This window comes from Ictidomys tridecemlineatus, chromosome 10 (genome assembly GCF_052094955.1).
Source record: "Ictidomys tridecemlineatus isolate mIctTri1 chromosome 10, mIctTri1.hap1, whole genome shotgun sequence".
Classification (NCBI taxonomy): domain Eukaryota; kingdom Metazoa; phylum Chordata; class Mammalia; order Rodentia; family Sciuridae; genus Ictidomys; species Ictidomys tridecemlineatus.
In genome coordinates this window covers 77,881,181-77,898,851 of record NC_135486.1, presented here as the reverse complement: position 1 = coordinate 77,898,851, position 17,671 = coordinate 77,881,181, and the positions used below count along the sequence as shown (strand labels likewise).

The window sequence follows — 17,671 nt, the reverse complement described above, 5'->3', positions numbered from 1 at the left end:
TTATTTTCCAGGCAGGATCAGATTAGTGCAGAGATATCTTCATATAAAACACAATACAACTGGTCATAAAAGAAACACAAATAAAGGATTTAAAGAACGGAGAGCTCCTTCCTAGTTTGAGAACCAAGAAAGCTGTATTAAGAGACAACCTTTGAGTTGGGATTTGAACAGAATAGATAGAATAAATAGGATTTCAAGCAAAAGAGCTGAGAGGATACTCCACAAAGGGAAAATATGGACTTCAAGTGCATATTCTGAGAGTAGTAGAGAGTCCAAATTGACTGAAGGGTGGTTAGGGAGCTAGGATGAAAAGCAGTGGGGCCTGAACGAGGGTGGCAGCAGCAAAATGGAAATGGCAGCAAGAGATTCTGTAGGTGTTTCAAAAGTGTCATTTAGGAGAAATCAGATCTTGGTACTGAGGCCACTCTTTCTGTAAGTTCCTGCAGAGTCAGAATTCATTCCAAGTGGACCCAAGCTGTCAGGCTAAGCTAAACCAATCTAATTTTATTAGTACCCACAGGCCGATGGAGCTCATGGTACAGATGCTGAGCTGAGCATTTGAGTATGAGTCCAAGCCCTTCTTAGAGGTCATCAGAACAGACAGATATCTTGAGCCAATCAGCTTGGGAGAGCAATCTTCAAAGATTACTGAAACCACTAGATTCCTTCAGTGAAGCTTGTTCTTAAACATGCTTTGGATTTTGCAACCCAGGGCTATGCTGGGTCCCCATTATAGTGAGATCATGAGACCACATGTGAACAGGAAAGTCAGTCCATCTTATCTCCATTACAATTACTCCCTGGAGTTTTCATGTTGGCTTAATTCCTGATGGGCCAGTTCTAAATGCTCCCAGGATGAGGACTAGCTGTTTTTCTAAGCTTTCTGTTTGCATTTAGGAAATGCTGAAGGAGATCAGAGGAGAAGCATTTTGAAAAGTAATTCCCTCGTGTGTCCTGACATCAAACCACCCCTATCCTAGGCACTCATGTTGTCTTACATAAGTCCAGATCCAAGGCTTCCAGAGCTGAAAACAAAAAGACCTCTGTATCAATCACTATTCACCCACCACAGACATGCAAGTCATTTATCCACCAACAAAAGAGCAATCTAAGGAGCCTGGCAGAATGACAGGCTCACAAAGCATCTGCATGCACCCTAAGATTCATTCATTCATTTGTTCAACTTACATTCAGTGAGTGCCTACCCCATTTGTTCTATAATGAGGGTACATTAGTGATCAAATATGGAGTCTGGGAATGGAAAATTTACATGGTGGTGGTGGGGCCGCAGCAGGCATCCTGGTGACAGGGAGAGGGGTCTCTGATGATGCTTCTTATCTGCAGGAAGGGACCAGCCCAGCCCTTCTGTTATTAATGGCTTCCATGATTACTTCTATGAACTGCAAGGCAAATTTTCCCCTTGAGTAATCAAAATAATTGCCTGGGGAATGGAGGCTTAGGAAGAAAAGGAGTCAGCTGTGGAGAACACTAATGAAAGGGAACAAAAACACCTGATGGGGACAGCATTAAAGGGGAAATAATTGAAGAAAAAAAAAGCCTCTAGAAATAGTTTTGTGCAAAGAAAGTAGCAGTACAGCACTGAGAATCACCATCAGTTTCCAGGGGGCTCACTTCTGTCCCACATCTGTGCTTAAAAACTGTACTGACATCCTCAACCTGCCTAATGGGATTTGTTCTTCTCATCCTTAGGGGACTACTGGATTTGAAGCACACATTGATAAGTGTTTGGAGCTGGCAGAGTATTTATACAATATCATAAAAAACCGAGAAGGATATGAAATGGTGTTTGATGGAAAGGTATGTATTCAGAGTTCCACAATCCCCAAAGTTTGGTGGATTCCAATTCTTATCACTGATATTTTCTGATATACATAATATGCTGTCCAGCTAAGTGGGATCATTACAAAGGGGAAGTAGGGGATGCAGGGTAGCTCTTCTGGGCTGGTATAAAGACCAGACTCGCAAATAACTCTATGTAGTGTGAAAATGAGGCACTCCAAAGACCACTACTGATTTAAAAGTAGGAATTGTACTCTGAAACTGACAGGTAAGCAGATTTGAAATGCCTGTGGAATTTTCAACATGGCCAGTTTGGGCTACATGTGAATTTTACTCTCCTCTTTGTAGCCTCAGCACACAAATGTCTGCTTCTGGTATATACCTCCCAGTTTGCGTACTCTGGAAGACAATGAAGAGAGAATGAGCCGCCTCTCAAAGGTAAGTGCTGAGTTGCTTTGATATGTGTGCATATTGGCCCTGTCATATGCTTATGGGCTTTATGACATATGTGTATCTTTATGAGAAATCCCACCTTAGTGCAAGGACCTCCCCCCATTCTGTGGCTCCCACAGAGCCAATATATCTAGACTTTCCACACACCTGTTTCTTGGTTTTTTTTTTTTTTTTGAGAGAGTTTCAGATATCTTAAAATAAGCGATTAGGTGATAACATTTACTGGCATTCAGAAAAGCTGCAAGAACCTTTGTTGATGTTCACTGATTTTCCAAGCAAAACTGGTACTCAGTTATGAGCACGAAAGAGACTTCAAGTGCCAGAATCTTTAAAAATCAGAGCTGCTGCTGACCCTCTGGAGAGGCCAAGGTTAAGCTTGCCCCAGAAAATAATAATAATGAGAAATAAAAAAAAAGTCACTATTTAGTGTATGTATTAGTCCCAGGGAAATGTGATTTGGGCATTAAGTCACTTAAAGTCTCACAGCAGACTGGTGTGGGTTGATGTGGGGAAGTACTGCTGTCACCCATTTTACTGATGAAGGAACTGAAGCCAGTTTCCCAAAATCATGAAAACAGTCTGACTCTAGAGCCTGAGGCTTGAACTTCAGATTCTACTCTGGTCAGTAAGCTGCCTTTTATCTTTAATTATTTTTCATACCTTTCCCCAGCATTTACACATTGGGCAAACGTGGTTTACAATGCTCACCTGGGGAGACAAATGCAGGACCCATCTCCTGTGGCTCTGTAAAAATAGGAACTAGGGATGATCATATGTATTTGCATCTCTGAGCATCTGTTAGTTTTGGGGTTTCTTCATTTACCATAGAAGAAGGACCCTCCTCCAGTCACTTCCAGGAGCTAGACAGGCCTGCTCCCCGGCTTTTAAGGAGCTGCACCAACTCGTTGACCTTTCAGAACACTTTGTTTAGAAATGTAAAGAAAGATGTAAAGAATGGAATTTTTTTTATAATTGTAAAGGCCTCTGAAAAGCTTAAAACATCTATCCTTAAGGGACCCAGAATCAAACTCCTCATGAGGAAGAAATTTACATGCTTCTGAGGTCTTCGGCCTTTAGAGTAGTGGTTTCTAACCACAGTGTTAGAATCATCCAGAAGCTTTACATCCAGGATGACCAGATCTTACCCTGGGAATTCAACCCAATTACTCTTGGATGGTGGTAGGAGTGGTTCTAAAAGTGCTCCAGTTGATTCCATGTGCAGCCAGGCTGAGAACGTGGAAGTAAGCATGTAGAACCTGGATCCCTGGGACATGTATCTAGGTTGGCAGAGGCTGCAGTTATATTGAATTGATTCATCTCAAGAAATCAAGCCCAAGAGGCGGGAGGGAGGGAGGAGAGAGGTCACATTAGACTAGACAATAACCACAGGTTAAAACTTACAAACAAAAGCAACTGGGGTTGACAGTCATTTGAGAGAGAAGCCTAGAGTTTTCTGGTGTTGCTTTTCCATATTGTAAATTATCTTCATAATGACTAATTTTCTTTTACAAGCTTGTTAGTTAGAAGTTAGTTAAAAATTTAGACTTTTCCATTCTTGTTGCCCTTTGTTTCTTTAATAAACCCACTAACCACATAGAGATTCCAGAGTGGTTCAGCTGATGTCCTTTGTTCATTCAATTCATCAGCACTGCACCGAGGGGGCAAGATAGGAATACAGACCCGAAAGTTCTTTTTTTTTAATTTTCTGAGAAAAAGTCCAATTCTGAGGCTAATGCATTTAAATACAACCCTTCAAATGACTCTTGGACTTGAGTTTATCATGTAATCTGTGCTCCGAATGGAAATTACTTCCTGAAGACAGTGATTACAATCTGTATTAGTAGACCCTGTTTATACTATTAATCATTCAAATCTGAAAGTCTCTGAGAATGGCAAAACAAATTCTGATTTTTCTCTCAGCTGTGACTCAATTTTCATGACTATAATACAGAGAATTCCGATTTGGAAATGAAAATAGAATCACATGAAATATTGAAGTTAGCTTTTGTCCATCTTTCTCAGTAATGTTTCTGAGTTTCAGAAAACTTCCCTAATTAAGTATAAAACCCTTAAATTATAATGTATAGGAACCAGTAAAATCTCACACACTTAGGAGAGAGCTGAGGTGAAATAATCCATAATGTCTAGTAGAATAGTAATACCCACATGTGCATCTATTTGCATTTAAATTTAAATTAGTTAAAATTAAATTCAACTAGAAGTTTGGCTCTTCAGACATACTGGCCACAAGTGCCCAACTGTGACTTGTGGCTGTCATAGATAGAGCAGACAAGAAACATTCTCTTATTTCTCCTAGAGCTGTCATAGATCCAAAATGAGAGGAGACATGGAGTCTTCGGTATAGTATGTGGGTAACAAGAGAACAAAGTTCAATTCCAGACAACACAAGGCCAAGTACAGAAAGTACTCTTTGTGTCTACATGCCTGATATGGGGCTTCAGCATGAAAAACATTCAAAAGTCATTTGCTGAGTAAAGCCCCATCTTAGGCTTTTTGGATTACTATAGACTGAGTGTTTTATAAACAACAGAAATTTACTTCTCACAGTTCTGGAAGCTGGGAAGTCCCAGATCAAGATGCTGGTGGATTCTGCACAAGCTGAAGGCCCACTTTCTGGTTCATAGACACCCCTTTTCTGATTTGTGTCCTCACATGGCAGAAAGAGGGTAGAGGAGCTCTCTGGGGTCACATTTATAAGGTTTTTCCCATTCATGAAGGCAGAGGCTTCCAAAGGCCCCCACCTCCTAATCCCATCACTTTGGAGGTTAAGATTTCAACAGACGAATTTGAAGGGACACGTTCAGACTATAACAAGCACCTTTTGCACATTCTATAATAAAGAAGGGGAACAGCATTTAGGAAACCTAATAGTGGATCATAGGCCTTTTCCCAGAATACACAGACTTGGGGACAGATAGCTAGATGAAAAGTAGTTCTTACTATCACAGGTTGTCACATCCTCATGAGGAGGTAAAGATGAGCATGATCAGTGTGTTTCCTGCTGCCCAGGAGGGTGCAGGTGGCGTATACCCAAGCAGAGTAGATCAAGAATGCTTGGGGCCCTATAGGACAGCTCCCAAACACACACCTTAGACACAGGGAAGGGGTATCAAGTAGATTCCAGGCAAAAATTTCTTTAAAAAGAATGAAAAAGCTAGTCTATTTTTTAAAAATATCTCTAGTTTATTTATTTATTTTTTAATGTGGTGATGAAGATCAAACTCAGTGCCTCAAACATGTGAGGCAAGTGCTCAACACTGAGCTACAACCCAAAAGCTGGTCTGTTTTTAATTTTCCTTTTTAAGGCACCAGGGATGGAGCTCAGGGCCTCAAGTAGGCTTGGGAAGTCTTTACCATTGACCCTAATTCCTGGTTCTTCTTTTCATTGTTTTGTTTTGTTTGTTTTGTTTTTGGTGATACTAGGGATTGAATCCAGTACTTTGCAATGCTAGGCAAATGTTTTACCACTAAGCCATACTCCCAGGCCCTCTTTTTTTTTTTTTTTTTTTTCGTTTTTTGTACTGTGAATTGATCCCAGGAGCACTTTATCACTGAACTACATCCCCAGTCTTCTTATTTTTAATTTTGAGACAAGGTCTCTCTAAGTTGCTTAGGGCCTCAATAAATTGCTGAGGCTGGCCTTGATTTGCAATCTCTTGTCTAAGCCTCCAGAGTCTCTAGGATTACAAGAATGTGCCACCAGACCCAGCCCCTCCCTTTATTTTAATTGTAATTTTTCTTGATCTTTATCTGCATCTCTTCTATCAGCTTTTATAGTTCTAAACTATTTGTCAGCTTTTAAAAACCAACTATGAATCTCTAATAATAAATTGTTAAGGATGTAATCTGGCCTCATATTTAAGATAACTCAATGTAAGTGTAATGGAAGATCTAATGGATGAAATTCTAACATTTCAGAACATAACTACTTTGCTTTCTCATTTTTCAAAAATTTATCAGGTTTCTAAGATTTAAAAACCAGAGGGCTTTCTAACACATAATGAAAAATATATTTGATGGCTTGAAATAGCTTCTATTTCATGGTGAAGATGCCCCCTCTTACGAAGAAACAAATGTGGATTTAAATTACAGAAAAGTTCCCTGGCTACTGCTTGCTAAAGGACTGAAAAAAGTTAATGGCACAATGAAGAGAAGAGCACCCTATATCTCTTAAAACAGCCCCCCAAATCTCTTACAGATTAGGTCTTTAGTGACTGCTTCAAAATGTAGCCACTGTCTTTCCCAATTCACTTTCTTTATTCAGAAAATCAAGAATCTGACTTTCAAAATTGAGAAATAAAAGAAAACTCTCTATCAGAACCACAGGAATCTTAATATTTTTTTTAACTTGCAATTAGTGAAAATGCAATGAGGTAGATATTCCATGTTCCAGATAATTTTAGTTCATCAGTATTTTCTGGAAACAACCAAAAGTTATGTTTTTAAATAGCTGTGATTCCTGCCAACTCAGCTTGCTTCAGGAACTGAGGGGATTCAATTTCACTTTATGTCAAAATTTGTTGCATTAATCTTTTGACCTTTGATTTACATTCATCTGAGAGGTTAAAGATTATTCCCACTGCCATTCTTATGTGTTTTTGCATGGGTTGCCCGTGAAAATGAATTGAGAGTTCAAATTGCTTTAGTCAAGCATTACCATTGTTTTACCAATACTAAAGATCAAGAATGTCTTGTACAAATAAAACTGAGGGATGGTTATGTGACTTTTTTCCCTTGAATTTCTGTAGCCATGTGGATTTGGAATTCTTTTTCTAATTTAAGATTTTTCTTCCCAGAACACAGTGACTTGTGATGCCTCTCAAATTTCATGTCCTTATGCTAGAATATTCTAGTAGATTTACTTTCAGAACTTAATTCCAGACTTAAGATATTTAAATTTTTAAAAAATATTTATTCCCTGGGATGAGCCCAGTGCTCTGTGTACATCATTAACCCTTTAGGTGAAAGGATTCATCCAACAGAAGCTTTCCTCTTTATATCACCCCCATGGAACAAGGAAGAGGCAGGAAGGGATATAAGAACTCTTTAATCTAGAGTCAGAAAATATTAGTGCTGGAATCATTATCCACATTTATTTTTAGATGAGGAAACTGTTTTCAGAATGTGAAGTGAAGATGAAGGTGAATTCTACTTGTCTCCCTTGTCTTTCTTTGGTAACCAATGCATAGTTGAACCTTCGTTCATTGAGTACATTGAAGATGAAAGCATTGTTGTAAAGCAATGATTACTTATAAGTTGACTCTCAAGGGCATTCCATTTGAATCTAACTTTCATTGAAAGTGAAGTCAAGTGTGGTATAAGATATGGTTACCATTTTCAGCTGAGTTTCTAATCATGTATATCTCAAATAAGACTAAGCCTTCTTTGACTTCTACCATTCCTGGTTATATATTTGCAGCGATGAACTTAAAAGATCAGACATTATATTTACAAATTCCAACAGTAAATTGGACAGATCATACATCCAGTTGGGATCCCCTTAAATGTATGTGTCTTCCTAGATAGCTGTTGCTATTATTGCTACTCTTTATAGTCAATTAAAATTCAGAAAGCCCTCAACATGTATCCAGCACTATACTGAACAAAAAAAGAAGCAAAAGACACTGCACCTGCCCTCCAGGAGTTTACAGATGAGGTAGAGAGGGAAAATGTATTTGCTCATCAGTAGCAGGGCAATAGAAAATTAGCATGTAGTTGGAATCTCTGGGTAGGAATCATGTAATTACAACCTAGAAGAAAGATACTAATGGACTAGAGAAGATAGGAAAGGCTTTATAGCTGTTGTAGGATCATGGCAGAGTCCTGCAGCCTATGAAGGATGTGACCTGAAAGAGAGATTCTAAGCAAAGTGAATATGCATGACATGGTTAGATGGATGACTGTATGGAAAGATGAAAATATGGGTAGTACATCCAAGGATATCTGTAAAAATTAGTCTTGTCAGACTTGAAGACTCATATTGGTGAGCAGAGGAAGATGGTGTCTCAGAGCTGGATGACAAAGGCCTTTGTGCCAAGCTAAAGAGCATAAATTTCATTTTATAAACCACAGAGAACTAAGGCTGTTAGGAGCAGCCTGGCAAAAATCCTGTAAAATCTTGGCCTGGGATATGTTCCTGTCTTAAAGTCCTTATGGGTTCAGTTTTCTATCCCAGCCAGTTCTTCATGCTATTAATGGCTACCTTTCAAAATATCTTACAAATAGAGGCAATGCCAAAAGAAAGTAAAAAGAAACTAGAACAGTTTAAGGTCTCCAGAAAGTTGCCAAAAGTCTATTATTTTCATATATCACTAGATACTGAGGCTCACCTCTTGGTAACAGTTCTCTGAACTATGTTTTATTTCCAATGATTTTATAATTTCTAGCTGGCGAGTGGCTCAGGGAACCTCCTCTAGATTTGTACTGCTGAACCACTCCACCTTGGGATCCAAACCAGATCCTTCTCATTCTCCCAACACACTAACTAGAAAGTCAAGACTCAGGTAGCAAGTGCCTGAGAACCTCCTATTATTATTCTTATCAGCTTCAGGATCTTGAGTGGATTAAACTGTTCAGGTGCTCTGATCCCATGAAAACTTGGAGGCAATTCCTTCAAGAGAGAACGAATATGTTCTGCTGAGTTAAAGAATAAAAATGCTTCTTGCTAGTGGGTTCCTTGGCAAAAGGATTGTCCCCAGAGGAAAGGACTACCATGCTGATATGGTCTCTCCCACAGGTGGCTCCAGTGATCAAAGCCAGAATGATGGAGTATGGGACCACTATGGTCAGCTACCAACCCTTGGGAGACAAAGTCAATTTCTTCCGCATGGTCATCTCAAATCCTGCAGCAACTCACCAAGACATTGACTTCCTGATTGAAGAAATAGAACGCCTTGGGCAAGATTTATAATAACTTAACTCACTAAGCTGTTTCAATTCTCTTAGTAGACAATTGAGTTGTCACAAACGGTGTAAATGTATTTGTAGTTTGTTCCAAAGTAAATCTATTTCTATATTGTGGTGTCAGAGTAGAGTAACAGTTTAAAATTGCTCCTTTTAAAAACCCTTTCTTAAGTTCAGAATACCTCTCTAATAATTAGTAACAAACGGCTGTGTTCTAATCAATAAGGAAAAGCTTAAAATTGTTATAAATACTTCCCTTACTTTTAATATAGTGTGCAAATCAATTTATTTATTTTCATGTCAGAGTAGTAGGATTGAATAGTGCCAAATTGCCCCTGAATCCTAAAAAGGTTCTTTGGGGTGCAGTAAAAAGGATAAAGTAAATATAAACTGTATGTTGACAATAAAAACCCTTGCCTTTTTCATAGTATTAGAAAAAAATTTCTAATTTACCTATAGCAACATTTCAAATGTATTTAAATACATATAATTTTACAAAAGGAAAATATATATATTAAAAAGAAATCCTATTTTGTAACATATAGATTTTTATTTTATATGGGTTATACAAACTGCAGGGCCAGATATGAAACCTAAGCCAGTTTTTTTTTTTCCTCTCTCTTTCTTTTAATGAAGGCACAACAAAACACTTAGCAAGGTTATTTTAACACATAGGCCCACAAAATTCTTAAAGGGTATATAAGACCTTCTTTCAGAACATGTTATGGCGTATCACATCTCTAAAGTTAGTATTTCAAAGCCAACAAAAAAGAATATTGCAAGTTTATAAAACTGATTGATCAGATCAGCAATTAAGATTCTATTCGCATTTAAATTTCTCACCCAGTTTTCCCTTAGTAGACCCACCCTGTAAGCATGACAAGTTACGTTTCATCCGAGATTAAATTCGGGTAGGCATCTATTCTATTATCTAGTTGGACCTGTTTTGGACAGAAGGTTGATGCTGATTCTTGAGGCATCTTCCCAAACAGTATTCTTTTATGAGGTCATTTGGATTAATTAGAAAAAAATAAAAATAAAACCTAATCAGCCTGAGCAAAAGGGAATGAAACACTTTCCCAGAATGTGGTGAGCCCATAATGTTCAATTCAGCCTTGGGAGAAGAGAGCCCTGTGAGACAACAATGACATCACCCTGGATGCCATATTGCTACCATCCCTGGAAGGAGTCATTTACCTCCTGAGTAATTACTTATCCCCTTCCCCTACCCATTCCTGTATACAAAAATTTCTCCTGCTAGACTCTCTCTCACTTAGATGCTAAATAATGAATTAATATTCCAATGAGTGGTTATTTTTCTTTCACGAAATAAGCTCTTCACCTTAGATTTTGAGATATATGAAGACCTTTTCATCATATGTCTCCCATCAAAAGCCAAAGTAACCAGAATATGAAGAAAGTATTAAAGTTAGAACAATATTTTTTTAAAAATCTGTCTTCCTCTGCAACCTGATGGAGAGACTAGCAAAGCTCCCATAGATATTTATGGGGCCGTAGAATGTCTGATTCCAAGAGCTGGTAGGAGAACTGCAGCCTCAGCTATACAGAGTGCAGATACAAATCTAGCCACATTCTTCCTGTGTACTGGGAAGTTCAATAGTCTGAAAGGCTACTACTGGTACAGAAGAAAGAGGGCTCTGTCCTTTCACACATAGAAACACCCCATAATATAACCAGGATGTGGCCATCTAAAATCTTCATGAGTTTGCCCCTACCTTATTTCTCCCAGGTCATATATAACATTCAGACTTGATATGGCTTTGGGCTTTTCTGTCTAGAAAGCAAATGAATGCCCTATGGCAACTAGGAAAAAAAATAAAGAAACAACTTTATCGACATTGCAGACTTTCTCTAATAGGCAAGCATCCCTCTCCTTTCTAGAATTGACTCCTGAAAATAAGCACACCATTGCCCATCCATCTTGAGCCTCAAGCCCAAAGGTCTCATTTCAGAGACAGAGACTCTATCAAACCCGCTGTTTTGCTTGGAGAAGATGACAGGGCCCTGTACCCTGTTGGACCAATCTCTCTCTCCACAGGATGCTTAGCACTCGGAGGACAGATCCTACAGCAGAACCTGTTTTTAGCTTGATGGCATGGTGGAATTTAAAAGGAGAATTTGTACCTGTGTTTGAAATTCCAGCCAAATAATTTTTACCAATAAGGTTTCTTCTCTCTCCCACCTCTGCCCTTTCTAGGTCCTTCTAGATCTTTTCTCAGATTTGCTGGGAAACTTGCCCAGGCCTGTCCAGGGAAATCTTTACCACCCATAGCCCAGGAAAGGAGGCAAATTAAAGCCTAATAGCTCCCAGTAATTTAATAAGTACTTTTTAAGGTAGATCTGTAGTCCTCAGAAGATGGAAGGAGGAAGGGAAGAAGGAAGGAACAAAGGAACCAAGGGGGAAAAAAAAGAAGTGAGAATGTTTTGAACATTAACCCAAATTCCCAGTGCCAGAAATCTTTATGTGGGACCAGTCTTTAAAAATCTTAGAAACGTTTGGTTTTAGCTTTAATCATAATTGACATGGCCATTTTTGTTTATACAGCAATATTGTGTTAATTATTTAAAATACTTGAAAAAAAAGTACAGTATGTCTTTATCTGAGACCTACAAATGGTATGGACTTCACGTACTGTCACAGGATGTAAGGCAAGAAAAGGAAATTGAGTGTGTGTGACTGTGTTGCCTTTATTACATTGATAGTACTGTCTTGTCACCTCAGATTGGGGTTGTGCACTTTATATCTGAACTGTACAGTGTCGCAAATCAACATGTGTTGCTGTAAAAGCTTGTACAATATATTATTGGTATGTTTTCTTCTGTGTGGTAGCTGTATTGAACTTTGATATTATGAGAACTGCACTTGCTTGTGTTCCTGTTCTTTCTCTCCCCTCTCTCATCCTCCCCTGCCAAAATAAACTACGCCCCCCACATCAGCTCTAATAGAGAACCTGCCCTCAGCTAAGTCCCCTCCTGAGAAATCTCCTTTGAGAACTGTGTGATTTCAGAAAATGCAAGGTGAACACTACTTCGTCTCTAGGAATAAAAGAAGCCAATTATGGAGTGTCACAAATAGCCAACATTGCAGGTGTTGACTTCTGGGTCTTGGAGTAGGTGCTACTCCTCAGAATATGGACCAAGAAAGCACAGGTGTACATATAGTAGCAGGGCAAAGGATCGAGGAACCTCAAACTGGGAATCATCTTGCACGTGCTCTTCTGTTTTAAGTGCTAAATGCAAACTGTGTATCTATTAGTCATGTGTGCCAAAATACTGTTCCCAACTGGTGTTTCTGAATGACGTCGACATTTTCCCAGCATCACTCCATTACTAAAGACAGAAAAAAAAATTTAAAAAATAAAATATACAAACATGTGGTAACCTGTTCTTCTTACCAAATGTAAACTTGTGTATGATCAAAGTATTTTATCTGTGTTGTCTCTCTAAACCCAAATAAATGTGTAAATGTGGATACCTCTCAAGCAGTGGATGATTATTTCCGACTCTGTCGTGTAGTAGAGATAATTTTCAATGAATTTCTTGGGGAAAAGACCCTTCCCTTGTCCTGGAGTTCAGGGTGTTTGGGGGTCTTACCTCTTCATCCACTCTTTTCTGGAACTTCTGGAGGATATTGTTTGTACAACTATGGTTCCTTCATCAATCAGATGCAATCTTTCAAAAAACATTTTATTATGGAAATTTCACATACATAAAAAGTGGGGAAAATAGTGTAATAAACTCCTGTGTAGCCTTCACCCAGCTTCAACATTTAGTGATTCAGAGTCTGAAACTTGGTTCATTCGTTCTTCCATCCCATTTTCTCCTCATACCACATTATCTTGGTATGAATCTGTGAAAAATAAGGACTCTTAAAAATTGCCAGTAATATTGTTGCAGCTAAAACTATAATCATATTCCATAATAATATAAAATACCAAGTAATATTATTTCCCCCATTCTCAGTTCCATAGAAAACCCCATGACTCAGAAAACTTAGAGAGGTCACATGTTTTTGAATGGCGGGGATATCCAGTTCAGGCATACAATAGAGCGCCATATGCACATAGGTTGTGATTATGATGTGTATTTTCTGTGGTAAGTTCATTTCCAGACCTCTGTGGTGTATAAGTGTTGGAGGTCATATGTGTGTGGGTAAGTAAAAGCTAAAAAACCATAGGGGTTTAATAGATGGATGTGCTTTTGGGGGGTCAGGCTACTCCCAAAAATCTGAGATACCCTTAATGATAGAGTGCTGGAGTGAAGAGATACTATTTCAAACAGATGTGGGGGTGAGGAAGGACATAAGGGGGGGAAGGTTATAAGATTTTCTACCTAACTGCAATGGAGCTCATAGGGAAACTGGTAGAAAATTACCAATTAAAGAGAAGCTGCTGTGCATTCCTGCCTTTGTTCACATTATTCCCTGAGCCTAAAAAAGAATTTCCATTCCTCTTTGATCTGGGGAGCAGTATATCATGAGTGTTAGAGTACAGGCTTAGGAGCCAGATTACCTGGGATAAATCACAGCCCTACTACTGACCATCTGGGAGCCCCTAAGCACATCAACTAAACTCCCTGACTCTGTTTTCCAGTTTTGGAACAGTAACCTCCTTTATAAGGTTTTTGTTGGATTGGATAAAATGTTCATATGACACTTAGCATGGCTCTTGACACCCAATAAGTACTTAACAAGTCTTATTCTTGCACTGCCGATGTAATGATTTATGAATTCTATAAGTCAGCTCATGCCACCTCCTTAAACCCCATACTTCTGGGAACTCCCCAACTACTTACTCTTGGTTAGTAGAGCTCATTGGATATCTACCCAACAAGTTCAGACTGAGAATGTCATCTTTTGCATTGTCTTCTGCTTTAATTGCCTTCTGTTTATTATAAACAACATCTGTTTCTTATCTTCCCATCTTAGTTCCCCTCTCTTCTCACCTCCCTCCAACAACACACAGCCCTAATAGGATTCTCCATGGTCTCTGTAGTGTACTATGGATAGTCCTCTATCTATGTAGGTCCATGGATCCTCCCCTGGTGCATGGCATGAACTTGGCCAAGCCCATTAACATCCCTGGGCTTCTCAGCTGAGGAATTGGGGGTGAGGCCACTTGATCTCCAAGGAACAATGTAGGTAGAAGATGGTTTGACATTACAGGCTTTTAGATCTTGCTCATCTAGAGGTGCTTCCATATATTAATCCAGCATCCTCATTTTAGAGATGGGAAAATTAAATCTCTGAAAATTTAGTCATTTTCCTGTCAAACAGAGAATTCATAGTATATGAATTTTGGATGAGCTGGTGAAGCCTCAGTACATGACCCAGACATTCTGGACTGCTTTGTTTTATCCGATCTACCCTACTACAACTCTTCCCCATGTCTTATGGCAGTGGGTCTTTACTCTTGATGCTCCCAGAATTTTCTACAACCAATTCCTTCTTCTCAGTTGGGCTTAGTTCCACTTCCACCTCCTCTGTCAGACCTTCCCCAATTTCCTTACTATCTATCATGTTTGTGCATTTTGTTTTCTGCATAATTTATTTTTCACATATTCAATGTTCCCTCAATTGTTTGAATGACAATCCAAATGATTGCCCATCTATGAAATTTATGATTAAAATCAGTAAATTTTCTCAGACTATAATTGTCAAAAATAAGAAAATTCAAGCATGCATGTGATGGTGCGCAAGGCCCACTGTTCCAAAATACAGCACCTTGCATTTGAAGAAACCCACAGAAAAACAGGAAGATCTCTGACCTTCTCTCCCTCACCGTTTCTACTAAAGCAAACCATAAAAACTAGAAAGAATTCCCTGCACACCTTCTTCTCTGCAGCAGGCCATAAAAAACTTAGTTGATCTTTCCTAGAAGTAGATCATAAGGTTGTCATTCCAGAAGGGTCCTCCCTACACCCCAAAGAAAGGAATGTGCTTATCTCTGAAAACAGAGGGATGCAAAGAAGAATCTGAACAAACAGGCTTGCTAAGTCCCCCACTTTATTACCTTTAGATCATGTCCTTTGTTCTCCAGTTGTACTTGTGTGTGATTGTCCAATAAGATTCAGTCTGCCTGATTCAGCCATAAACCTTGTAGTGGGTGAGGAATCTTTTCTGTCCTATGCAGGCACAACCAGAGGAAGAATATGTCCCTGTCAAACATCCTCATATTATGCAATTACTAAAGGCTTTTTAGTAGTGTCCTTCCCTAACTAACTTTCTCTGATCACCTGCACCTCAATTAGAGCTTAAAATTTGCTGTTACATCCTTCTTCACACTTTAACTTGGGCTTCTTACACTCTGCTTCTATGAATTAGATTTTTTGTTTGTTTGTTTTATCATTTGAGCTGGCTTGAAGAATGGCTGCTACACCAGTTAGGTAAATATATCTAGCTCAACATTGAACCAAAGCAATGTTCAGTTTAATTTTTTTGTTCTGTTTTGTTTTGTTTTTGGTACCAGGAGTTGAACTCAGAGGCACTTAACCATTGAGCCACATGCCCAATCCTATGTTGTATTTTATTCAGAGATAAGGTCTCACTGAGTTGCTTAGCACCTCACTTTTGCTGAGGTTGGCTTTGAACTCCCGCCTCAGCCTCCCAGGCCAATGCGATTACAGGCGTGTGCCACCAGGCCCAGCTTAACTCAGTTTTTAACCATATGGAACCATCCTGAGTTTCCACATGCATTTTCCATTAACAGGGACAGCATAGCGGTCTTGCTCCTTGAGCTCTTCGAATTTATTTGCTTATCAAAACACACATACACAAATACATACATACACACATACATACTTAAATACACTATCTATAGGTATGTGGATAAAAGTGCACCTGCACACACACACACATACACATCCACCATCATCTAATGACCTTAGTGGTTCATCAATAAATTTTTTTAAAAGAGAGACAGAGAGAGAGAGAGAGGATTTTTTAATATTTATTTTTTTTTAGTTCTTGGCAGACACAACATCTTTTTGGTATGTGGTGCTGAGGATCGAACCCAGGCCGCACGCATGCCAGGCGAGCGTGCTACTGCTTGAGCCACATCCTCAGCCCCTCATCAATAAATTTTTAACTTTATTTTAGTTGTTGATTAAAAAAAGAGAAACAAACACCAAATGATCAATAGCTCAAGTTCAAAGAGAATCAGAGAGATCATTTTCTCCAGAATTAAACAATGGTACTATTAAAACACATTGAGTATTTAGTATGTTAAAAGGCATTTTGTAGCCAGGCATGGAAGTGAATGCCTGTAATTTCTTTAATTTCTTTAATTCCTTTAGTTTAATTCCTTAGCTTGGGAAGCTAAGACAGGAGGGTTGCAAGTTCAAAGCCAGCCTCAGCAACAGAGAGGCACTAATCAACTCAGTGAAACCCTGTCTCTAAATAAAATACAAAAAAGGGCTGGGGATGTGGTTCAGTGTTTGAATGCCACTGAGTTCAATCCCCAGTACCACCCCCACAGAAAATGGGACGCATTTTGTCTACATCTATAAAATGGAAGGATTGGAGCAGAGAGACGACCGGAGCAGAGTAGTTGAGGGGAGCAGCAGTTTCCGGGGAGTAGCTCTGTGCATCTTCACCACCAGTCTGCTCTGCCATTTCCTCTTCCTGCTCTCCCAGCCCTCAAACTACTGTTACATATCGTAAGGTGACCAGTACCTTACCAGGGTGATTTCTCCTGGCCAGAAGGGGATAAGCCACCCGAGAAAAGAGAGTCTGAAATAATTAATGAAGAAATCAAACAAAGTCAGAAAAATAGTTTTAAATGCAGAGTGCCTGATGTCCAGGCCACAAAAGAACTGGAGCTGAACAATGAGAAAATGGCTCTGGTGGTTTATTTAGGGGAGACATCAAACGAAGGCATAAGGTGTCAGGGATGGAGTCTTGGTTCATGGTGTCTCGAAGTCAACAGGTGTATTGGCATCTTGGCAGGCTACACCCACCTCTGAGAAGCTGTGTGGCTACAGCAGGTCATCCCATCTCTGGTGCTGTGTGGGACCTGGCAGAGCTGACTAGGACTCACTTATATCTGAGGATCTTACCAGCGACATTGCCACTGGATGTTCCCAAATATCAGATTTCCCTATTCGATGGGCTTTCATGCTGATTCGGTCCACACATAGTCCATGGATGGCTCTCGACAGTTACACCAGCCATCTCTGGTGAAGTGTAAAATAAAAATTGCTTTAAAAGGGTAAAGTAGCTACTGATGGATGTTTTCCTACAGGAAGAGAAGATGGGTGATTCTGAAAGATGGAATAAAACTTCTGACGTAGGGTGGAGAGAGAGGGTGAACCGACATAGACCCAAGACCACGTGAGTGAGATCTTTACCTTGGGCTTATCTTTATCTCAGCCGGGGATGTTACAGTCCTTTCTGCATTAGCAGCAGCTACATTCGTCCACAGAAGAAAATTCTGTTAATTAAAGGACCTAACAGTTTCACCCACCCCACAAAGCC

The 17,671-nt window shown here is 39.3% G+C and overlaps 1 protein-coding gene across 1 annotated transcript in view; it reads left to right on the top strand.

Annotated features, from left to right (window-relative positions):
• Positions 1-12,680, top strand: part of Gad2 (glutamate decarboxylase 2) — a 72,138-nt gene extending 59,458 nt beyond the window's left edge. The window contains exons 14-16 of the mRNA XM_005320247.4: positions 1,711-1,818; positions 2,149-2,238; positions 9,011-12,680. Coding sequence (XP_005320304.1) covers positions 1,711-1,818; positions 2,149-2,238; positions 9,011-9,184 — 372 coding nt within the window. The 3' untranslated portion in view covers positions 9,185-12,680. The remainder of the gene's footprint in view (positions 1-1,710; positions 1,819-2,148; positions 2,239-9,010) is intronic.
• The last annotated feature ends 4,991 nt before the right edge of the window (positions 12,681-17,671 follow it).